Source organism: Schistocerca gregaria, chromosome 10, assembly GCF_023897955.1.
Source record: "Schistocerca gregaria isolate iqSchGreg1 chromosome 10, iqSchGreg1.2, whole genome shotgun sequence".
NCBI lineage: Eukaryota > Metazoa > Arthropoda > Insecta > Orthoptera > Acrididae > Schistocerca > Schistocerca gregaria.
This window is the reverse complement of record NC_064929.1, coordinates 140,020,032-140,045,998: the sequence shown is the minus strand read 5'-3', so window position 1 is coordinate 140,045,998 and position 25,967 is coordinate 140,020,032. Positions and strand designations below refer to the sequence as shown.

The 25,967-nt window shown below is 44.0% G+C and overlaps 1 protein-coding gene and 1 pseudogene across 4 annotated transcripts in view; one reads left to right on the top strand and one right to left on the bottom strand.

The window, feature by feature from the left end:
- The window catches only part of LOC126293305 (aminopeptidase N-like), a 721,098-nt gene that overhangs the window by 422,196 nt on the left and 272,935 nt on the right, over positions 1-25,967 (bottom strand). Inside the window, exon 1 of one of the 4 annotated variants that reach the window (XM_049986437.1) lies at positions 11,575-11,949. The exons of 2 other annotated variants lie outside the window; for them this stretch is intronic. In XM_049986437.1, the coding sequence (XP_049842394.1) occupies positions 11,575-11,707 (133 nt within the window). In that variant the 5' untranslated portion in view covers positions 11,708-11,949. Of the gene's footprint in view, positions 1-11,574; positions 11,950-25,967 lie in introns of those variants that run through there. One more of the 4 variants, XM_049986438.1, reaches the window with a different exon arrangement.
- LOC126293807 (5S ribosomal RNA) lies at positions 13,026-13,143 on the top strand (annotated as a pseudogene).

The following is a 25,967-nucleotide window of genomic DNA, read 5'->3' as shown; positions in this document are numbered from 1 at the left end:
CGGAATGAAACATCACTGTTTCGATACAATTAGTCCGTGACAAGCACAGGTGGACTGAAAGAGCCTTATTTTGAAACAACGATACAGTTTCTGTGTCTGGCCCGAGATAGAATCGGGTCCGGTTATCCGAGACAGGGGCGGAATGAAACACCACTGTTTCGAAACAGTGAACCGTAGCCGTTCCGAAACACTGAAACAGTTCCACGTATCGATACACTGTATCGAAACATAGAAACAGTAGCCAAGTCTACTGCAAATGGTAGGAATCAACTTACGCCTACTCAACTGCAGTTACAGCGTCCAAGAAATTTTTGTTTCCTTTAATTTTTTCGTAAAAATCGTTGCATCTTGCAAACTTCAAATTACTCTGCTTTTACCGTACGGACTCTCAGTTTGGTGTCGATGTCAGACCATAAATGATTCAAGTGCCCTAAGATTCTTTCCACGAGGGCATTGCTGTATGGAACCGCCAACAATAAATTAGCATAATGGATGGAATTCTAAAAATACGGAACCACTCATGCTTCAATAGCGAACATCGAACACTGAGGTGAAATACCGAACAGTTCGGCTAAAAAAGAAAAAAAAAAGACCGAACACTTTTCAACCAAGATGACAATATTGCTGGGACATGTTTCTCTCTCTCTCTCTCTCTCTCTCTCTCTCTCTCTCTCTCCCCCCCCCCCCCCCCCCCCCCCCCCTCCACAATGACCCATGGATTTTGCCGTTGGTAGCGAGGTGTTTGCGTGCCTCAGTGATACAGATAGCCATACCGTAGGTGCAACCACAACGGAGGGGTATCTGTTGAGAGGCCAGACAAACGTGTGGTTCCTGAAGAGGGGCAGCAGCCTTTCCAGTAATTGCAGGGGTAACAGCCTGCGTGATTGACTGATCTGGCCTTGTTACAGAAACCAGAACGGCCTTGTTGGTTAAGTAATGATGATGTCCTCTTGGGTAAAATATCCCGGAGGTAAAATAGTTCCCCATTCGGATCTTCCGGCGAGACTACTCAGGAGGACGTCTTATAAGGAGAAACAAAAGTGGCGTTCTACGGATCGGACCGTCGAATGTCAGGACCCTTAATCGGGCAGGTAGATCAGAAAAATTTAAAAAGGGAATTGGATAGGTTACACTAAGATATAGAGGGAACTAGTGAAGTTCGGTGGCAGGAGGAAAAAGACTTCTGATCAGGTGAATACAGGGTTATAAATACAAACTCAAATAGGGGAAATGCAGGAGTTGGTTTAATAATGAATAAAAAATAGGAACGCGGATAAGCTACTATGAACAGCATAGTGAACGCTTTATTGTAGCCAAGATAGACACGAAGCCCACACCTACCACACTACTACACGTTTATATGCTAAGTATCTCCACAGATGAAGGTATTAAAGAAATGAATGTTGCGACAAAAGAAATTATTCAGATAGTTAAGCGAGACGAAAATTTAATGGTCGTGGGAGACTGGAATTCGATAGTAGGAAAAGGAAGAGAAGAAAAAGTAGTAGGTGAATATTGACTGAGATAAGGAATGAAAGAGGAAGCCGCCTGGTAGAATTTTGCACAGAGCATAACCTAATCATAGCTAACACTTCGTTTAAGAATCATGAAAGAAGGTTGTATACGTGGAAGAAGCCTGGAGACACTAGACGGTTTCAGATGGATTATATAATGGTAAGACAGAGATTTAGGAACCAGGTTTTAAATTGTAAGATATCTCTAGGGGCAGATGTGGACTCTGACCACAATTCATTGTTAGGAATTGTAGATTAAAATTGAAGTAACTGCAAAAAGGTAGTAATTTAAGGAGATGGGACCTGCATAGATTTAAAGGACCGGGGGTTGTAGAGAGTTTCAGAGAGACCATACGGGAACGACTGAGATTAACAAGGGAAAGAAATAGAGTAGAAGAAGAATGCGGAGCTTTGAGAGATGAAATAGTGAAAGTAGCAGAGGATCGAGTACGTATAAAGACGAGGGCTAATAGAAATCCTTGGCAACAGAAGATATATTGAATTGAATTTATGAAAGGAGACAATATAAAAATGCAGTAAATGAAGCAAACGATAAGGAATACAAACGTCTCAAAAATTAGATCAAAAGAAGTGCAAAATGGCTAAGCAGGGATGGCTAGAGGACAAATGTAAGGATGTGGAGGCATATATCACTAGGGGCAATATAGATACTGCCTACAGGAACATTAAAGACCACTTTGGAGAAAAGAGAACCACCTGTATGAATATCAAGAACTGAGATGGAAAACCAGTCTTAAGCAAAGAAAGGAAAGCACAAAGATGGAAGGTATGATTAGGATCTACACAAGGCTTTTTTTAAAATTCTAATCTCTGCCTTCCTCTACAGATTTTGCCCTCTACACTTCCTTCTAGTACCATGGAAGTCATCCCCTCATGTCTTAACAGATGTCGTATCATCCTGTCCCTTCTCCTTATCACTGTTTTCCACAGATTCCTTTCCTCTCTGATTCTGCGCAGAACCTCCTCATTCCTTACCTTATCAGTCCACCTAATTTTCGACATTCGTTTGTAGCACCACATCTCAGATGCTTCGATTCTCTTCTGTTCCAGTTTTCCCACCGTCCATGTTTCTCTACCAAAAAATTCTGTACTCCACACGTACATTCTCAGAAATTTCTTCCTCAAATTAAGGCCGATGTTTGATATATAAGTAGATTTCTCTTGGCCAGGAAAGCCCTTTCAGCCATCGCACGTCCGCTTCTGGTGTCCTCCTTGCTCCGTCCGTCATTGGTTATTTTACTGCCTAGGTAGCAGAATTCCTTAACTTTATCTACTTCGTGACCAGCAATCCTGATGTTAAGTGTCTCCTTGTTCTCATTTCTACTACTTCTCATTACCGTCGTCTTTCTGTTCATTAAGTTCAGCAGATCATGTAAGTCTTCTTCACTTTCGCTCAGGATAGCAATGTCATCAGCGAATCGTATCATTGATATCCTTTCACCATGAATTTTAATTCCATTCCTGAACCTTTCTTTTATTTCCACCATTGCTTCCTCGATCTACAGATTGAACAGTAGAGGCGAAAGGCTACATCCTTCCCTTTTTAATACGAGCACATCGTTGTTAGTCGTCCACTCTTACTATTCCCTCCAGACTTGTACATACTGTATATGACTCATGTCTCCCTATAGCTTACCACAACTTTTTTCAGAATTTCGAATATCTTGCATCATTTTACATTGCCGCCGGTTTTTCCAGGTCGACCAATCCTATGAACGTGTCTTGATTTTTCTTTAGTATTGCTTCCATTATTAACCGCAAAGTCAGAATTGCCACTCTCGTGCGTTTACCTTTCCTAAAGCCAAACTGATCTTCATCTAGGGCGGCCTCAATTTTTTTCCATTTTTCTGTATATTATTCTTGTAAGAAACTTAGGATGCATGAGCTGTTAAGATGACTGTGCGATAATTCTCGCACTTGTCAGCTCTTGCCGTCTTCGGAATTGTGTGGATGATGAATTTCCGAAAGTCAGATGGTATGTCGCCACACTCATACATTCTACACATCAACGTGAATAGCTGTTTCGTTGCTACATCCGCCAATGAATTTAAACTTCTGCTGCAATGTTATCTATCCCCTGTGCCTTATTTGATCGTAAGTCCTCCATAGCTGTTTTAAATTCTAATAGCGGGTCCCCTACCTCTTCTAAATCGACGGCTGTTTCCTTTTCTATCACAACAGACAAACCTTCCCCCTCATAGACGCTTTCGATGTATTCTTTCCACCCATCTGCATTTAACAGTGGAATTCCTGGTGCACTCTTAATGTTGTCACCCTTGCTTTTAGTGATACCGAAGGCTGTTCTGACTTTCCTGTATGCTGAGTCTGTTCTTCAGACAATTATTTCTTTTTCGATGTCTTCACATTTTTGCTGCAGCCATTTCATCTTAGCTTCCTTTCACTTCCTGTGTACTTCATTCCACAGCGACTTTTATTTCTGTATTCCTGAGTTTTCCGGAACATTTTTGCCCTTCCTCCTTTAATCGATCAGTTGAAGTACTTCTTCTGTTACCTTCTTTGTACCTATGTTTTCCTCCCAACTTCTGTGGTGGCACTTTTTAGAGATGTCCATTCATCTTCAACTGTGCTGCCTACTGCGCTATTCCTTATTGCTGCATCTATCACCTTAGAGAACTTCAAACGCATCTCGTCATCCCTTAGTACTTCCGTATTCCACTTCTCTGCGTATTGATTCTTCCTGGCTAAAGTCTTAAACTTCAGGCCACTCTTCATCACTGCTATGCTGTGATCCGAGTCTGTATCTCCTCCTGGGTACGCCTTACAACCCAGTATCTGATTTCTGAATCTCTGTCTGACCATGATGTAATATAACTGAAATCTTCCCGTATCAGCTGGCCTTTTCCAAGTATACTTCCTCCTCTTGTGATTCTTGAACAGAGTATTTCCTATTACTAGCTGAAACTTGTTACAGAATTCAATTAGTCTTTCTCCTCTCTCATTCCCAGTCTCCTGTAACCTTTTCTTCTTCCCCTACAACTGCATTCCAGTCAACCGTGATCATTAGATTTTCATCCAACTTTACACACTGTATTACCCTTTCAGTATCATCATACTCAATCTCTTCATCTTCAGCTTGCGACGTCGGCATGTATACCTGAACTATAGTTGTCGGTGTTGGTTTGCCGTCGATTCTGACAAGAACAACCCTGTTACTGAACTGTTCTTGGTAACTCACCCTCTGACGTACCTTCCTATTCATGATCCTACTCCCATTATACCATTTTCTGGTACTGTTGATATTACCCTATAGTCCTCTGATCAGAACTCATTGTCTGCTACCCACTTCACTTCACTGACCCCTACTATATCTACATTGAGCCTTTTGCATTTCTCTTTTCACATTTTCTAGTTTCCCAACCATGTTCAAGCTTCTGACATTACACGCCCCGACTCGTAGAACGTTATCCTTTCGTTGATTATTCAATTTTTTCCTCATTGTAACCTCCCCCTTGGCAGCCCCTCCCCGAGGTCCGAATGGGGGATTATTGCGTAATCTTTTGCCAATGGAAAGATCATCATGACATTTCTTCAATTACAGGCCTCATGTCCTGTGGATACACGTTACGTGTCTTTAATGCAGTGGTTTCCATTTCCTTCTGCGTTCTCATGCCGTTGATCATTGCTGATTCTTCCTCCTTTACAGGCAGTTTCCCACCCCTAGGACAAGAGAGTGCCCTGAACCTCTGTTCACTCCTCCGCCCTGTTTGACAAGGCCATTGGCAGAATGAGGGTGACTTCTTATACTGGAAGTCTTCGGCCGCCAATGCAGATTATTAATCAAAATTTAAGCAGTGGCGGGATTCGAACCCGGGGCCGAAGACGTTGTGATTATGAGTCAAAGACGCTACTTGAGGACGATATTATTGAAATAGAAGAGGACGTAGATGAAAATGAAATGGGAGATATGAAACTGCGTGAAGAATTTAATAGTACACAAAAAGACCTAAGTCGAAACAAGGCCCCGCGAGTAGACAACATTCCATTAGAACTACCGACAGTCTTGGGAGAGCCAGCCATGACAAGACTTTACCATATGGTGAGCAAGATGTATGAGACAAGTGAAATACCCTTAGATTTCAAGAAGAATATAGTAATTCCTACCCCAAAGAGAGTATGTGTTGACAGATGTGAAAATTAATAACTCACGGCTGCAAATTACCAACACGAATTCTTTACAGACGAATGGAAAAACTGGTAGAAGCCGACCTCGGGGAGGATCACTTTGGATTCCGTAGAAATGTTGGAACACGTGGGGCGATACTGACCTTACGACTTATCTTAGAAGAAAGATTAAGGAAAGGCAAACCTACGTTTCTAGCATTTGTAGACTTAGAGAAGGCTTTTGACAATGTAATACTGACACTACGACTTATCTTAGAAGCTAGATTAAGGAAAGGCAAACCTACGTTTCTAGCATTTCTAGACTTAGAGAAGGCTTTTGACAATGTTGACTGGAATACTCTCTTTCAAATTCTAAAGGTGGCAGGGGTAAAATGCAGAAGACTATTTATAATTTGTATAGAAACCAGATGGCAGTTATAAGATTCGAGGGGCATGAAAGGGAAGCAGCGGTTGGGAAGGCAGTGAGACAGGGTTGCAGTCTGTCTCCGATGTTATTCAATCTGTATATTGAGCAAGCAGTAAAGGAAACAAAAGAAAAGTTTGGAGTAGGTATGAAAATCCAGGGAGAAGAAATAAAAACTTTGGGTTCACCGATGACATTGTAATTCTGTCAGAGACACCAAAGGACTTGGAAGAGCAGTTGAACAGAATGGACAGTGTCTTGAAAGGAGGATGTGAGATGAAAATCAACAAAAGCAAAACGAAGATAATGGAATATAGTCGAATTAAGTCAGGTGAAGCTGAGGGAATTAGATTAGGAAATGAGACACTTAAAGAAGTAAAGGAGTTTTGCTGTTTGGGGAGCAAAATAACTGATGATGGTCGAAGTAGAGAGGATACAAAATGTAGACTGGCAATGGCAAGGAAAGCGTTTCTGAAGAGGAGAACTTCGTGAATATCGAATACAGATCTAAATGCCAGGAAGTCCTTTCTGAAAGTATTTGTATGGAGAGTAGCCATACATGGAAGTGAAACATGATGATGAGTAATTTAGACAAGAAGAGAATAAAAGCTTTTGAAAAGTGTTGCTACAGATGAATGCTGAGCATTAGATAGGTATATCACGTAATTAATGAGGAGGTATTGAATAGAATTGGGGAGAAGAGGAGTTTGTGGCACAACTTGACTAGAAGAAGGGATCGGTCGATAGGACACGTTCTGAGCCATCAAGGGATCACGAGTTTAGTACTAGAGGGAAGCATGGAGGGTAAAAATCGTTGAGGGAGGCCAAGAGATTCATACACTATGCAAATTCAGAAGGGTGAAGGTTGCAGTAGTAGAGTAGCATGAAGAGCTGCAACAAACCAATCTCTGGACTGAAGACCACAGCAACAACAAGATTCTATTATTATTTAGGCGTCTTTGTGCAGTTTTGTTTCGTTTCGCTTTGCCTACCTTGAGGAAGAACTTTTCGTTAGAATTTATTGTTGCTCAGGGACCACTAACTACTGTGAGAAGTGAAGTGGAGTCCAGAGTTTCCATTTATATGCAAAAGTAATGCAAAATACACAGTCAGGTTTTGCAGTGATTAGTATTTTCATGTTGTCCTGTAGAAGTAGAATCGATGGGAAATTTACAGCGGCAGTCACGATAAACTGTGCACCATCTGATGACTTTGAATAATTTTTGAAATAATAAGCGTAGTATCGTTTTCAAATTGTAAACAGATGGCGTACTGGTAGCGTGATATTAAGTGGACATCTTCATTTAAATGTTAAGGGCAAATCTAACACAGGTATGTTCAAATCGCGCAACGTTTCATACAACCAAACTATCTGTCCTCCAGCTTATAATAAGAGTCATGGTAGTCAGCAGTACTACTACACTCCTGGAAATGGAAAAAAGAACACATTGACACCGGTGTGTCAGACCCACCACACTTGCTCCGGACACTGCGAGAGGGCTGTACAAGCAATGATCACACGCACGGCACAGCGGACACACCAGGAACCGCGGTGTTGGCCGTCGAATAGCGCTAGCTGCGCAGCATTTGTGCACCGCCGCCGTCAGTGTCAGCCAGTTTGCCGTGGCATACGGAGCTCCATCGCAGTCTTTAACACTGGTAGCATGCCGCGACAGCGTGGACGTGAACCGTATGTGCAGCTGACGGACTTTGAGCGAGGGCGTATAGTGGGCATGCGGGAGGCCGGGTGGACGTACCGCCGAATTGCTCAACACGTGGGGCGTGAGGTCTCCACAGTACATCGATGTTGTCGCCAGTGGTCGGCGGAAGGTGCACGTGCCCGTCGACCTGGGACCGGACGGCAGCGACGCACGGATGCACGCCAAGACCGTAGGATCCTACGCAGTGCCGTAGGGGACCGCACCGCCACTTCCCAGCAAATTAGGGACACTGTTGCTCCTGGGGTATCGGCGAGGACCATTCGCAACCGTCTCCATGAAGCTGGGCTACGGTCCCGCACACCGTTAGGCCGTCTTCCGCTCACGCCCCAACATTGTGCAGTCCGCCTCCAGTGGTATCGCGACAGGCGTGAATGGAGGGACGAATGGAGACGTGTCGTCTTCAGCGATGAGAGTCGCTTCTGCCTTGGTGCCAATGATGGTCGTATGTGTGTTTGGCGCCGTGCAGGTGAGCGCCACAATCAGGACTGCATACAACTGAGGCACACAGGGCCAACACCCGGCATCATGGTGTGGGGAGCGATCTCCTACACTGGCCGTACACCTCTGGTGATCGTCGAGTGGACACTGAATAGTGCACGGTGCATCCAAACCGTCATCGAACCCATCGTTCTACCATTCCTAGACCGGCAAGGGAACTTGCTGTTCCAACAGGACAATGCACGTCCGCATGTATCCCGTGTCACCCAACGTGCTCTAGAAGGTGTAAGTCAACTACCCTGGCCAGCAAGATCTCCGGATCTGTCCCCCATTGAGCATGTTTGGGACTGGATGAAGCGTCGTCTCACTCGGTCTGCACGTCCAGCACGAACGCTGGTCCAACTGAGGCGCCAGGTGGAAATGGCATGGCAAGCCGTTCTACAGGACTACATCCAGCATCTCTACGATCGTCTCCATGGGAGAATAGCAGCCTGCATTGCTGCGAAAGGTGGATATACACTGTACTAGTACCGACATTGTGCATGCTCTGTTGCCTGTGTCTATGTGACTGTGGTTCTGTCAGTGTGATCATGTGATGTATCTGACCCCAGGAATTTGTCAATAAAGTTTCCCCTTCCTGGGACAATGAATTCACGGTGTTCTTATTTCAATTTCCAGGAGTGTATAAACAACGTTTCTGTATGCACATCAGATTGCATAACAAATTGTGTACTGCAAATACTTGAATTTCACCACAACACCAATGAATAAAAAAGGAGGCCGACCGCTGTGGACGAGCGGTTCTAGGTGCTTCAGTCCGGTACTGCGCTGCTGCTACGGTCGCAGGTTCGAATCCTGCCTAGGGCATGGATGTGTGTGATGTCCTTAGGTTAGTTAGGTTTAAGTAGTTGTTAGTTCTAGGGGACTGATGACCTCAGATGTTAAGTCCCACAGTGCTTAGAGCCAATTGAACTATTTTTCAAAGAGGGAAATGACAGCTAATAAACACAACATGAATCGAATTAGCACACTAGAAAAATGACAACTACTAATCAGTAAAAAATGTACTATATTGTCTAAAGTAATCCATGGATCCCAAGAAAAGCATTTCGAAACAAGTTTAATAAATTAACTCGTTTATTTTAGATTTCTGTCCCCCATTTGCAAAAAAAAAACTGTCTCTAAGAACCTAGTCGTCGACGAGAAGAAGAACGACTATAGATAACCTTCCGCATCAGCTCTAATTTATGGGTTTTCTCGTCATGGTTATTTCGCGAGACCTATGTGGGAGGAAGTAATACTGAAATGATAATTAAATCAAGACCCTAAGCTGTCGATAAGCGCTGATATACATCAATGTGGGCAGTTGAAAATGTGTGCCCCGACCGGGACTCGAACCCAGGACCTCCTGCTTACATGGCACACGCTCTATCCATCTCGATTTTTTTTTCGTGTATTTGCTCGGGGCGGACGTCGTAAGACACCCATTTATGTTGGTCGTCGATCGGTTAGCTCAGTTTTTCTTTTTTTTTTTATTACAGAGGGCAGGTAACCCTCTGACCGAACAGGCTGAGCTACCGTGCCGGTGTCCATCTGAGCCACCGAGGGCACAGAGGATAGTGCGATTGCAGGGATTTATCCCTTGCACGCTCCCCGTGAGACCAACATTCCCAACTTAATGTCTACACACTACATTCGTAGTGCCCCTGCCTATGACAGTCGTTACTTGAGACAAACAATTTTACCGAGTCCCGTAAGAGTTCGGGAAATGCGTATGCATCCGCACAGAAGATGAGGTCTACATGTACTACATCTACATCTACATACATACTCCGCAATCCACCATACGGTGCGTGGCGGAGGGTACGTCGTACCACAACAAGCATCTTCTCTCCCTGTTCTACTCCCAAACAGAACGAGGGAAAAATGACTGCCTATATGCCTCTGTACGAGCCCTAATCTTATCTTTGTGGTCTTTCCGCGAAATATAAGTTGGCGGCAGTAAAATTGTACTGCAGTCAGCCTCAAATGCTGGTTCTCTAAATTTCCTGAGTAGCGATGCGATTCGCGAAAAAAACGCCTCCTTTCCTCTAGAAACACCCACTCGAGTTCCTGAAGCATTTCCGTAACACTCGAGTGATGATCAAACCTACCAGTAACAAATCTAGCAGCCCTCCTCTGAATTGCTTCTATGTCCTCCCTCAATCTGAGCTGATAGGGATCCCAAACGCTCGAGCAGTACTCAAGAATAGGTCGTATTAGTGTTTTGTAAGCGGTCTCCTTTACAGAAGAACCACATCTTCATAAAATTCTACCAATGAACCGAAGACGACTATCCGCCTTCCCCACAACTGCCATTACATGCTTGTCCCACTTCATATCGCTGTGCAATGTTACGCCCAAATATTTTATCGACGTGGCTGTGTCAAGCGCTACACTACTAATGGGAGTATCCAAACATTACGGGATTCTTTTTCCTACTCATCTGCATTAATTTACATTTATCTATATTTACAGTTAGCTGCCATTCTTTATAGCAATCACAAATCCTGTCCAAGTCATCTTGTATCCTCCTACAGTCACTCAACGACGACACCTTCCCGTACACCACAGCATCATCAGCAGACAGCCGCACATTGCTATCCACCCTATCCAAAAGATCATTTGTGTAGATAGAAAACAACAGCGGACCTACCACACTTCCCTGGGGCACTCCAGATGATACCCTCACCTCCGATGAACACTCACCATCGAGGACAACGTACTGGGTTCTATTAATTATGAATGGTTAGCATTAATTATATGAAGATGGTATCTATTCTTTCGGACATGTCCAAAAGAACAGATACCATCTTCATGAAGTAATACTGTTCCTGAGTGTTCTTGAAACGCACGCTCTTTAAATTTTAACAACGAATATCTCCTCGGTTTACAACGCTTCTGCTGTAGCGTGTATTCTTTCCACTGATGTATCGCCAATAGCAAAACTGCACAGGTATCTTCGCACAATTCACGCATTACATGGGAGTGGACAAAAATATGACAACACCACAAACAGGCTGCCATGCTTGGCACCAATTTCTTTCACTCTTCAATGTAATAAAATAACTTCGAAACGACGGCTGCAGGTCTTTCATTTTATTACCTAAGTCAATGGCCTAAGTATCGCGGACAGTCAGTCTCAAGGACGGATACAGAAAAGATTGTTTATGGTAGGTAAAATCTGATTGCACTCGGGAGTAGCTGCCTTAGAGAGGTTAAAGGTTGGGACAGACTGATGCAGACGTAGTCCCGGAACACACTGCCTCGTGTCGGGCTGGTGTGCTGTACTTACTGGGGGCGCTGCGGTCGGCCGCGGGCGGCTTCATGTCGCGCATCTCTGTCTCCTCCCAGGCGCCGTTGACGGTGCCGCCTTCGGCGTCGCCGGCGGCTGCTGCGCCCGCCTCCTGGTCCACCAGCCCCGGCATGTCGCACTGCTAGCCGCCCCTCGCGACGGCATCAACTGGCCAGAGGTCCGCTACGGCCGGACAGCTGGTGCTGGCGATATCGTCGCGGGCCGCCACTGGCGCGGGGTATCGGTTACGCAGGGCCGTGCCCCGTCGCGATAGCACCTCGGCTCCGGCTTGCGCGCTCGCAGCCGCCACAATGCGTCGTAAAAGCTGCGCGCACCGGCGGAGGACGTGAGGGGAGCGCGGCCGGGCGGGCGTGTGCACAAGCTGCCGCAGGTGGGCAGCCGCGGCTGCTGCGGAGGTCACGTGACCGCGGCCGCCGCGGCCGCCGCGGCCGGTCTAATTGGCCGCTCAGATCTCCTACGCACGGGCCATTCGTTCGCACGTTCCTAGGCACAACACCTCTGATGGAGGTCATAAAGGAGCGTACACACTGGGGCAGTGGTTCCCCAGCAGGTGGTCCGCGAGCTATGCCAGAGGGGTCCGCAAGATGCCATTAGAATAAAAAATATATTAAATATATTTCGTATGCAGAATGAGAATTTCACTCTTCAGCGGAGTGTGCGCTGATATCAAACTTCCTAGCACATTAAAACTGTGTGCCGGACCGAGGCACGAACTCGGGACCTTTGCCTTTCGCGGGCAAGTTCTCTACCATTTGAGCTACCCAAGCACGACTCACGCCCCATCCTCACAGTTTTAATTCTACCAGTACCTCGTCTCCTACTTTCCAAACTTTACAGAAACTCTCCTGTGAACCTTGCAGAACTAGCACTCCTGAAACAAAGGCTAAGCCATGTCTCTGCTATATTCTTTCTGGAGAGTGAAAATCTCATTCTGGAAACATCCCCCGGCTGTGGCTGAGCCATGTCTCTGCAAAATCCTTTCTTTCAGGAGTGCTAGTTCTGCATGGTTCGCAGGAGAGCTTCCGTAATGTTTGGAAGGTAGGAGACGAGGTACTGGCAAAAATAAAGCTGTGAGGACGGAGTGTGAATCGTGCTTGGGTGGCTCAGATGGTAGAGCACTTGGCCGCGAAAGGCAAAGGTCCCGAGTTCGAGTCTCGGTCCGGCAAACAGTTTTAATCTGCCAGGAAGTTTCATATTTCGTATGGTAACAGATTTTTTGTTATGGCCGCTTCCTGCATGAGCAGAGCTTTAGCGAAAGCTAGCTTCTGCGTCTAGCGTCTTCCTAGAGCCAACTGACACTAGTACACTCTAACGCAAAACTTGAATTAGATAGAGGAAAATAGTTCTGCTGTATGCCGTTAGACTGCGCGCGCTGTCTCTTTGCAACTGACAACTAGGAACTGAAAATTAAAACTAACTATACTGACGGGGGCAACGGCCTTGCCGCAGTGCCTACACCGGTTCCCCTGAGATCACCGAAGTTAAGCGCTGTCGGGCGTGGTCGGCACTTGGATGGGTGACCATCCAGGCCGCCATGCGCTGTTGTCATTTTTCGTGGTGCACTCAGACTCGTGATGCCAATCGACCGAATAGTAGCGGCTTCGGTCAAGAATACCATCATAACGACCGGGAGAGCGGTGTGCTGACCCCACATCCCTCCTATCCGCATCCTCCCCTGAGGATGACACGGCGGTCGGATGGTCCCGGTAGGCAACTCGTGGCCTGAAGGAGGCGGAGCATACTGATGGAGTACTCTGTTGTAACTGTATTTTTTCAAATAAACAATACCTTGCATGCAATTAGTGGTTTCTTATTTTTCACACATGTCTACTCAATGCAATCTCAAGTGTAGTACGCTTGAAAGACCAATACACCAGTTTTTTCCTGTCATTTTTATTTTTCTAATGAGTTTGTTATACTAAACATCAGATTTGAAGACAAAGATTTTGAGCAATATTCAAAAATTTAACAATAAGAATGATGGCTAAACTGAAAGAAGTTTTAAGCTCAATATATTTTTAATAATGAATATGTCAATGTTTTTTCTAAGTACCAAAAATAGAAAGCGTAGACCGTTAATTTGGTCGTTTTATGTACTTGATACTGTGATATGACATGGTACGAATTTTGCTCGATGAGGGGGTCCTCGAGAAAATTTTGTTGGGAACCCCTGCACGAGGGCAACCGGCGACAGAGACTGCATTCGGCCAAGCGTTGGTGTTCAATCCCTTGACTTTCGGGTTCTCGTCCACAACAAACGAAGGGCTTGAGACCAAGGCCCACGGCCGAGTGGAATCGCAGTTGGCTCCGATTACTCGCTCCCATTTTGTTCTTAACAAATACCCTTTCAGTTACCGACAGATATTATGAGGGAAGAAGAGGATTTAGCAGTCGTCGCATGTGGAGCATCTATTTTACGGCAAGAGGCTGGTCATCAGAAGAAGAAGAACAACAAACAACACTAGTGGATGAACTCTCTTTTAAAAAGTAGGGAGCAGTATGGTGAGACAAAATTAACGACAACTTTAAAGCTGTATTGGAATATGGGCTATTTCATTTTTTTCCCCTAATTAAAGCTACATACTTCGAAGTTTTATTGAATCGAGAAGGCCTTAAAATTTCCATAGCTGACACACCTTTTTAGGAGAGCTGCACCTGCTACATAAAGTTAACAGTCACTCCTTGTTATTTACTTCTTTTTTTCATTCACGGCGAAAAGACGTCAATAACGATTCCATTTTCTTTTCAGATCGTCCACATCACTTTTTAATACCAAGCGTCTACTCGTTTCCGTTTGTTTTTAGAATCGCAAATGATTCAAATGGCTCTAAGCACTAAGGGACTTATCATCTGAGGTCATCAGTCCCCTAGACCTTAGACCTACTTAACCTAACTAACCTAAGGACACCACACACATCCATGCCCGAAGCAGGATTCGAACCGTCGACCATAGCAGCCGCGTGGTTCCTGACTTAAACGCCTATAACGACTCGGCCACAGCGGCCGGCCCTAGAATCGCAGTTCGGGTGGCCGATAAACACTTCCGTTTATGATAAGACTAGGGGCTTTAAGATCCTTTCATATTGCGGTCCATACTCCAATATTTTAATCGCAATGAATTCACAAGCTTAGCGACAGCACTTCTGCAGGGTAAACACCAACTGTCGAAATCAAGTTTTTCAGGACAGCCACAAATCGCACTCTGTTTAGGTTTTATCGACTGCTTTTGCTCTTTAACAGATAACTACTTCTGTACTTTAAACTGTATATTCCAGAGTTCCTGCCGGCCAGAGTGGCCGAGCGGTTCTAGGCGCTGCAGTCTGGAACAGCGCGACGGCTACGGTCCCAGGTTCGAATCCTGCCTCGGGCATGGATGTGTGTGATGTCCTTAGGTTAGTTATGTTAAAGTAGTTCTACGTTCTAGGGGACTGATGACCTCAGATGTTAAGTCCCATAGTTCTCAGAGACATTTGAACGAGAGTTCCTGATGATACTTCTCTTAAATTAAAGAGCGAAACCCGTCCGTAAAACATACTACGTGCGACGTATGGCTGTCCTGAGAAACTTAAATACACACCCCTTCTAGGGACACAACAAATCGCTACTGAAGCAATGGACATTAAACCCAACGTTCACACTAGCAGAGGGGTCCCAAAGCTAACCAACCGCCAATTTTATGTTATCGCCAGCTGACCGAGCAGCAACCAAAGCCAACCACTTCGTTGGCTCCAATGTGTGAACCATACACACTGAGACGTTTAGCTCTCGTCCATTGGTCTTCGTTGGCCTAGTGTATACGGGCTTTATATACGAGTAGGCACGTCAGGCCCGAATACAGGAAACGCACTCTCAGTAGTATATGAGGATTGTTTGGTAAGTGTGCTAAATTTCCATCAAACGATGGAACATTTTTCTTGAATCTTCATGGTTGGTAACATTGATTCTCCGAGGATCATATATACAAGGGGTGTTTGAAAAGTCCGTGCAAAGTAAAAACTACTTACGTGTTTGGGGTAAACCACTTTTATTTTTCCACATAGTCTACTTTTAGACTTATACACTTCGTCCAACGCTGTTCTTTTTTGATGCCTTCCGAATAATAGGAATTGTCCAAGTCTGCAAAATAGCTATTAGTTGCTGCAATCACCTCCTCGTTTGAATAAAATTTTTGTCCCTCCAGCCATTTCTTCAAAATGGAGAGCGAAGTCTGGAGAACAGGCGGGGGGGGGGGGGGGGGGGACATGTGAAACGAATTGGAATACTATTCCCATTAATTCTGCAACCACAACTGCTGAGGTGTGTGCTGCTCCACTGTGATGATGGAAAAGGACTTTTTTGCGGACCAATCACCAGCGCTCTTCTTGCAGCTCGATATTGAAACGGTCCAATAACGATGAATAATATACACCTGTACTAGTTTCACCCTTTTCCAGATAGTCGATGAGGATTATCACTTGGGAATCCCAAAAGACAATCGCCACAACATTTCCGGCCGAAGGAATGGTCTTCGCCTTTTCTGGTACAGATTCTCGCTTGGTAACCCATTGTTTAGATTGTTGTTTGGTCTCGGGAGTAAAGTAATGTGTCCATGTTTCATCCACACTGACGAAACGACGCTTAAAGTCCTGCGGATTCTTCCTGAACAGCTGCAAACAATCCTTGCAACACCTCACACGATTCCGTGTTTGGTCAAGCGTGAGCAATCGCGTTACCCATCTTGCGGATAGCTTTCTCATGTCCAAATATTTATGCAAAATATTATGTACCCGTTCATTCGAGATGCCCACAGCACTAGCAATCTCACGCACCTGAACTCTTCTGTCACCCATCACCATATCGTGGGTTTTATCGATGATTTCTGGAGTCGTAACCTTCACAGGCCGTCCAGAACGTTCAGCATCACTTGTGCCCATATGGCCACACCGAAAATTTTGAAACCACTTGTTCTAATCGAAGATGCAGAGTCACTGTAATGTTTATCAAGCTTCTCTTTAGTCTCCTGAGGCGTTTTGCCTTTCAGAAAATAATGTTTAATCACCATACGAAATTCTTTTTCGTCCATTTTGTGACGATCACTAGACTTTCTTGATTCACACGAATGCCAAACACAAAGAAATAGACCAATATGGCTGAAACTTTGTGTGCGTTCTTTCCGAAGATGCTACTAACTAAACATGACCTCGATATGCACCGGAGGTGCCATCTCCCGGACTTTGCATGGGCTTTTCGAACGCCCTTCGTGAAATTTCAACAATTTACTGTATACAGTTCACTGTTGACCGCCATCTAGATAGGTCAGTGTGTCCACTGCGATATAAAATGTTACTAGACGTTTGAATTGGAAGGGTTGGATTGCCACACAAATCAAAACACAATAATACGATACAGTTCAGGCGGACTATACATCATCACTGAAGATCACTTACTTTTGGATTAATCGATTTAAACGTGATCTGAGAAGAACTGGAAGACACAGCGCGCTCCGGCAATCCGATTTAGGTAACCACAAAGGGAACCATTGACAAAATCTATGATATGGTACTGCAAGACCGCCAAATAAAAATTCGTGAGATTGCTGAGACTGTACGAATCTCAGCTGAGCGCGTGTCTACGGAGAATTGGTTGTGAAGAAGCTGTATACGAGGTGGGTGCTGCGACTGCTATAGTTGGAGTCACGAATGTTGGCGGTCGAGTTTAGGTTTGTTCAGTGCACCTACGCCACGTATACTTCGACAGCCAATGAACGTTCAGTGTGTTGTGAGCCCTCTGCTGTGAATACCGTAGCTAATGGGGGCATTAAACGTGATCGTAGAAAGTTGTTTAGTGAATTTGATTCAATTTGTTGCGAGCTGTCATCGCTGATTGTGGTGGTAAGTGATACATTCTGCGTAAGTAAGCGAGAGACATAATTTGCAGGATATACGCTTTCTTCAAGCTGAAAGCACGCGCATGAGTGTATCCCAACTGTCGCTTGGAATCGTCAACAATGCAATCCCCGTCCTTGCCTCTCCGTGCGCTAACCGCCATCGTCTGTGGATAGGACTACAGCAGTCGACGAAAAGCGCATGAGGCACATTAAAGTCTGGCGATGTTTAATCGCAATGCGCAAGGCTTTTTGAGCTGATTTGTGCCCTCTAGTGACACCTAGATCCATCATTACACAACGGAGAGAAAACGGCGGACAGAATAATGGACAAAGGTTGGTGAATGTGCACTGGAGAAGGCACAGATCATTCTCTCAGATGGTAAGGTGATGGCCACTGGTTTTTAAGATTTCCAAGGGATAATCCTCAGACTACTTCGAGAAAGGCAGAACCATAACTGCATGCTATTATGCTTCATCATTTTAAACTTGTGTTTGCTGCAAAGAGACCGAGGTTGGCGCGCAAAAAAAGTGCTCTTTCAACAGGATAATACACCATTCCACACATCAGCGAAAACAATGGTGAAAGTCCACTAATTGGGCTTTGAATTACTCGTCCACCCTACTCACTAGACTTACCTCCAGAGGCCTTCTACCTGTTGCCCCTGTTGCCTAACTTCATTGGGACTTGATGAGAATAATTTTCACCAAATGAGGAAGTTAATTGCAGTCAATGGCTATTTGCAGTTTGACAGAACATTTTTTCCGATAGGAAGAAGGATCTGGAGGGTCACTGGACCAATTGTGAATCCCTCAGAGGAGACTGTTTCGAGAAGTAAGACGAATTTCTCATGAAACTTTTTTTTTTTTAGCACAAGTCAACAGAAATGGAGACAGTTGCGTTTATTAATCATTAATTACAGTCAGTTTTTCGCGAGATCAACCTTAGTTGTGCTTCACATTTACATCTATATCTACATTGATACTCTACAAATCACATTTAAGTGCGTGGCAGAGGGTTCATCGAACCACCATCATAATTCTCTATATTCCAATCCCGTATGGCGCGCGGAAAGAATGAACACTTATATCTTTCCGTACGAGCTCTGATTTCCCGGAGTTTATCGTGGTGATCGTTCCTCGCTATGTAGGTCGGTGTCAACAAAATATTTTCGCATTCGGAGGAAAGTTGGTGATTGGAATTTCGCGAGAGGATTCCGTCGCAACGAAAAACACCTATCTTTTAATAATGTCCAGCCCAAATCCTGTATCATTTCTGTACACACTCACACATATTTCAAGATAATACAAAATGTGGTGCCATTGTTTGACCTTTTTCGATGTACTCCGTGAGTCCTATCTGGTAAGGATCCCACACCGCGCAGCAGTATTCTAAAAGAGGACGGACAAGCTTAGTGTAGGCAGTCTCCTTAGTAGGTCTGTTACGCTTTCCAAGTATCCTGCCAATAAAACGCAGTCTTTGGTTAGCCTTCCCCACAACTTTTTCTGTGTGTTCCGTCCAATTTAAGTTGTTCGTAATTGTAATACCTAGGTATTTACTTGAATTTGAGGCTTTTAGATTAGACTGATTTATCGTGTAACGGAAGTTTAACGAGTTCCTTTTACCACTCATGTGGATGACCTCACATTTTTCATTATTTAGAATTGCTACTTTTCGCACCATTCAGGTATTTTGTCTAAATCGTGTTGCAGTTTGTTTTGGTCTTCTGATGACTTTATTAGTCGATAAACGACAGCGTCATCTGCAAACAACCAAAGACGGCTGCTCAGATTGTCTCCCTTATCGTTTATATAGATGAGGAACAGCAAAAGCCCTATAAAACTACCTAGGGGAACGCCAGAAATCACGTATGTTTTACTCGAAGACTTTCCGTCAATTACTACTGTGACCCCTCTGACAGGAAATCACAAATCCAGTCACATAAGTGAGATGATATTCTAAGCACGCAATTTCACTAGGAGCCGCTTGCGTGGTACAAAATCCTTCCAGAAATCCATAAATACGGAATCTATCTGAATTCCCTTGTCAATAGCACTCAGCACTTCAAATGAATAAAGAACTAGTTGTGTTTCACAGTAGAGATGTTTTCTAAACCCATGTTGACTTGTGTCAATTGACCGTTTGCGACGGGTCAGGCTCTTATCGCGCAGTTTCCTTTCCCTGAAAGAAAATCCACCTACCTCGTTTCTTAGGTAGTTGCTGCACTCGCCTCTCCTGATAGCAGCTACTGGAAAAATTGCAGAAAAGCAGTGTTGAAGAAACTGCAATTTAATAGCCGCTCACCGGAGGCCGCGATACATGTTTGCTGAAATACAATCTATGAGCAATCTTCCTAAATAAATTGAGTTATTGGAATGGTAGTAATTGTTTACTCAAACGAGAACGCGAAGTTGGTAATTCTATTTAAGCTCTTTATTGTCTTTAAGCCTGATCATCAGCCCGCTAATCTACGTTTGAAGAAAGTTCAGTTCACAATTCTATCCACACTCAAACCCCGCCAGAATTAGCTTTCAAAGTTACGGAATTTACTTAACTGCAACACAGACGATTTTCTAACATACACGTTTGCAGTCGATGTTCAATAATAGTTCGTTTTTTAACGTTAATGCTCGCCATAAGCACTTAGTAAAAGTTTACGAAGTACCGCCACGCTTTTAATTATTAAAGTTACTCGCGTCTTTCGCGGAACGAAAAGTCACAACTCGCTCAAACTCACACTACGCGTTACTGGACTCTTCCAGACTCAAATCGCACAGTACCGAACCGATGAAGCCGTTTTATGACTTCATTTTACACATTATTCGCGAGGACACATCAAGCATGTCTCTTCTCGATCACAGTTCCTTCGCGACTCACTCTCCTAGTCTGCTAACCGTCCTCGCATCTCATTGGCTCACACATCACACAGCCAATCAGAATTAACTCTTTGGGTGCGCCTCGCGCCAAAATCTAGCACGCACCAGTCATGACTTCTGAATCATTTACGTCAAGATTTCTTGTTACACAAAATTTACTGTATAATTTAACAAACCGAAAGGAAAACTAGACTTTACTTTATTTCCAGAAATTATTTAAATACTCGCGAACGTTCTGGCTGCTTGTACAATACCATACACTCTTGGACATCCGACATTCACTAAGATGGGGAACCACTGGCGACTCTGTTCCCACGGTTACATCGTCTGAACACTTGCGAGTTCCAACCTAGATTTTATACACTTGCAAAGAATGGCGAATGTCCCTCTTTCATTCACTCAGGCACACTCATTCACTCTCACCTACTCATATAAAATAACTGTTCACAAAAATTCAAAACATTTATGGTTTTAACAAAGTTATAGGTGAATTTCTAAAAGTAAAATTCTCAAAATAAATACAAAAGCACGGAAGGTGATTTTGTTTCATAGTTGGATGGTCACTGAAGGTGATCTATGCATAATGGTATTTATTTAGACTCGAAAATTGTAGAAATTTGCGTTTTCTGTAAGATTTTTCTAATTTCCAAAATATGCAGGTTTCAAAGCTCAAATTTGGATGACTTATTTTTATTCATAACAGAAACTAGTATATTAACTTTTAATTTCCTCAGGTTCCTCAGTTAGAAGTTATTAAAGATGAAAGTTCCACGTTATACACGCGGCTAGTTAGCGCACAGGTCTTACATTCTCACGGTACAGACATGCCATATGGTCGTGACGTCAGACGAACGGACACCGGTAATCTGCCCGCTACAGCACATATGCTAATCTGATGGCTACTTTACAGTCTGTCTACATTTCACAGTAAATATTTGATAGAAAACTGTGCGCTCGCACTAGTTGCGACGCCACACGTTTCCTTCGAGGTAAGTCGTAATGTTGGAACACAATATATGTTCTAAAATCCTGCAGCATATCGACGTTAACGATATGGGCCTGTAATTTAGTGGATTACTCTTACTACCTTTCTTGAATATTGGTGTGACCTGTGCAACTTTCCAGTCTTTGGGTACGGATCTTTCGCCGAGCGAACGGTTGTAGATGATAAGTATGGAGCTAATGAATCAGCATATTCCGAAAGGAACCTAATTGATATACAGAATGAGATTTTCACTCTGCAGCGGTGTGTGCGCTGATAAGAAACTTCCTGGCAGATTAAAACTGTGTGCCGGACGGAGACTCGAACTTTTTCTAAACACAGCCTTTCTTCCAGGAGTGCTAGTTCTGCATGGTTCACAGGAGAACTTCTGTAAAGTTTGGAAGGTAGGGGACGAGGTTCTGGCGAAAGTAAAGCTGTGAGGACGGGGCGTGAGTCGTGCTTGGGTAGCTCAGTTGGTAGAGCACTTGCCCGCGAAAGGCAAAGATCCCGAGTTCGAGTCTCGCTCCGGCATACAGTTTTGACCTGCCAGGAAGTTTCTAATTGGTATACACTCTGGACCAGAAGACTTGCTTTTATTACGTGATTTAAGTTGCTTCACTACTCCGAGAATATTTACTTCTACGTTACTCAAGTTGGCAGCTGTCCTGGATTCGCATTCTGGAATATTTACTTCGTCTTCTTTTGTGAAGGTATTTCGGAATGCTGTGTTCAGTAATTCTGCTCTACCAGCACTGTATGCGGTAGTATCTCCATTGCTATCGCGCAGAGAAGGCGTTGATTGTTTCTTGGTGCTAACATAGTTTACATACGACCAGAATCTCTTTGGCTTTTCTGGCAGGTTTCGAGAGACTGTTTCGTAGTGGTAACTGTCATAAGCATCTTGCATTGATGTCCGCGCGAAATTTCGAGCTTCTGTAAAAGATCGCCAATCTTGGGAATTTGCGTCTGTTTCGATTTGGCAGTCAGTAAACCGCCTCGTAATGAGGCAGTTACGATAACAACTAAGTGGACTTCTTACAATCTCCAGTCACATTAATGTGACCACCTGTCAAAAAGCCGGCCGGGGTGACCGAGCGGCTCTAGGCGCTACAGTCTGGAACCGCGCAACCGCTACGGTCGCAGGTTCGAATCCTGCCTCGGGCATGGATGTGCGTGATGTCCTTAGGTTAGTTAGGTTTAAGTAGTTCTAAGTTTTAAGGGAGTAATGACCTTAAAAGTTAAGTCCCATAGTGCTCAGAGCCATTTGAACCATTTTGAATTATCGATGGCAGCATGATCGGCTATCGACTTTTTAGGATTCGATACGGGCCTCTCACAAGATTTCATGCATGCTCTGTTTGGACTGAGTTATTATCGTCAGTAATTTACAAATTCAGAATGATACACATTTGTTTTATTATCTGCAGTATGCCGTTTCTGTGTAATGTATCAATGAAAATTTATCATAAACACATTACCATGTCACTTAATAATTCATCAACGATACATGTCTTCAAGATAGAATATGATATCCAAGACCAGAATTAAACTTCGCATGGTTAACTGCTAGCGTAATGAATATGGAGTCGAAAGTTTGTGCTTATCCTGTTACAAGCACTTTCTTTTTTTTCACGTTAGCGTTGTTAATACGTTCCGTTCTTTCTCCCATGAATGTAAGACAAATATGTTCTGCATTGTTGGATGTTATTCACATTCAGTCTGATCTGTAAAAGAAGGATAAAATAAATATTTAGCGGTTTCCGACTATGTTTTTAGGCAGAAATCTGAGAGGACAGCTTAAATTGCTGCGACTGAAACGAGAAACAATAAAATTCATATTCTTCCTTCTCACAAACATTTGCATCGTCAATTTATCAAAAATGGCTCTGAGCACCATGGGACTTAACTTCTGAGGTCATCATTCCCCTATAACTTAGAACTACTTCAACCTAACTAACCTAAGGACATAACACACACCCATGCCCGAGGCAGGATTCGAACCTGCGATCGCGCGGTCCCAGACTGTAGCGCCTAGAACCGCACGGCCAAAACGGCAGGCGTTAATTTATCTCTTAAAGTAAAATTCTAAGAAGAATAATAACTGTTCGACATTTAATTCCTTGACCTCCGAAATCGAATGGATATCTAAGCTCTGTTACTGCATATTAACGGACACCGTAATGTTTACGTAAATATGGGTCGCATTTTTTGAGTTATAGTTAAATCATCAGATAAGTCACTCTACCTATGACAAATACGCTCAACCTCACCGACCTGAACAACACAGTAAACTTCATTACATGCGAGTTATAACACGACAATAACAGAGAACGCAAATTCTTTAACCGCTAAATATATTTCCCGTCAGTGTACTGCAACTAACGTACCAATAACGACGTGCTTTTGAGATATCCTCAATGTTCTGCTGTTTAGAAACAGCGTTTATTCATAGGGTGTACGTTAGATCACAACAACCGACAAATACAATATAGCGTCTCCGAAGTTCTGTTCTTAAAATCGAGGGCGTTCTTGCGTCGAACCTATTCAACCTTTCGTAATAAATTGCTGAGATTTCTCACGCGGGGCAGCGGCTCTCCAACGTGGAATACCAGGAAGCGACGTCACAAAACTCTTACAGATCCACGTCAACGTTCGCTGACTCGCCCCGTGTGAGCGCAGTTTTAGTATGTCCTTGATCATACGTTACAAAGACTTCACCTTATCTCCGGAATGAGTCTCTCTGTATCGAAGTGAGTGCCGCTGTTGCACTTCCTGCCATTTGCAAGCTGTGTGCCGGACTGAGATACGACCCCAAAAACCTTGCCTATTGCAGTTTTCTTAAAAACTTAGCTATCCAGGCAAGACTCTCGCATCCGTCTCACAGCTTCATTTCTATATGACGTACCTAATCTGCAAACCGCTGTGAACTGTATTACAGAGGCTATATACCATGTAATCACCATTTGGCATCGTTCACACTCCAAACGCGTACAGAGTAAGGGAACAATGAGTGGTCTAATGCCTCTGTACGTACTGTAATAAGTCTAATTTTGTCTTCAAGATCCCTGCGTGAGAGATACGTAGGCGTACAACGTCTCCAAGCTTGTACAGTAAAGACTGCGCAACTTTTGTAACTTATTACTACAATGTTTGAAGTGTGCAGTAATTATTTTCATCAAAGACGTAATCTGAACAATATAGCCATGATCCCTCAAAACTGCAGTTATACCTTTTTATTTTTTTGTTCTACAAAAGAAGCGGTCGTAATAGCCGCTACGTCTTCTGTACCACATTGTTTTCGCTTTTCTTGGAGAAAGAGACATTTACATTGAGGTGTGTATGTTGTATTTGTTAATATATGTATGAAATGTTAGCTTTGTTATTATTGAAAGTTACATTCCGATCCCTCAAGTGACTGTTTTGAACATTTAAACAATTTCTAACAATTTATAGCTGCCGCACCGCAGTAAACAGAACATCGAGGTTGTGCAACAATCAGCAGCCAATACGCGGCAATTTCAAATATTACAAAATATTTCACGTCTCTTTACACAGCAACAGCAGCCACACAGCAATTTAAAGTCATTTAATTAATGATACAGGGTGTTTCAAAAATGACCGGTATATTTGAAACGGCAATACAAACTAAACGAGCAGCAATAGAAATACACCGTTTGTTGCAATATGCTTGGGACAACAGTACATTTTCAGGCAGACAAACTTTCGAAATTACAGTAGTTACAATTGCCAACAACAGATGGCGCTACGGTCTGGGAAACTCTATAGTACGATATTTTCCACATATCCACCATGCGTAGCAATAATATGGCGTAGTCTCTGAATGAAATTACCCGAAACCTTTGACAACGTGTCTGGCGGAATGGCTTCACATGCAGATGAGATGTACTGCTTCAGCTGTTCAATTGCTTCTGGATTCTGGCGGTACACCTGGTCTTTCAAGTGTCCCCACAGAAAGAAGTCACAGGGGTTCATGTTTGGCGAATAGGGAGGCCAATCCACGCCGCCTCCTGTATGTTTCGGGTAGCCCAAAGCAATCACACGATCATCGAAATATTCATTCAGGAAATTAAAGACGCTGGTCGTGCGATGTGGCCGGGCACCATCTTGCATAAACCACGAGGCGTTCGCAGTGTCGTCTAAGGCAGTTTGTACCGCCACAAATTCACGAAGAATGTCCATATAGCGTGATGCAGTAATCGTTTCGGATCTGAAAAATGGGCCAATGATTCCTTTGGAAGAAATGGCGGCCCAGACCAGTACTTTTTGAGGATGCAGGGACGATGGGACTGCAACATGGGGCTTTTCGGTTCCCCATATGCGCCAGTTCTGTTTATTGACGAAGCCGTCCAGGAAAAAATAAGCTTCGTCAGTAAACCAAATGCTGCCCACATGCATATCGCCATCATCAATCCTGTGCACTATATCGTTAGCGAATGTCTCTCGTGCAGCAATGGTAGCGGCGCTGAGGCGTTGCCGCGTTTGAATTTTGTATGGATAGAGGTGTAAACTCTGGCGCATGAGACGATACGTGGACGTTGGCGTCATTTGGACCGCAGCTGCAACACGGCGAACGGAAACCCGAGGCCGCTGTTGGATCACCTGCTGCACTAGCTGCGCGTTGCCCTCTGT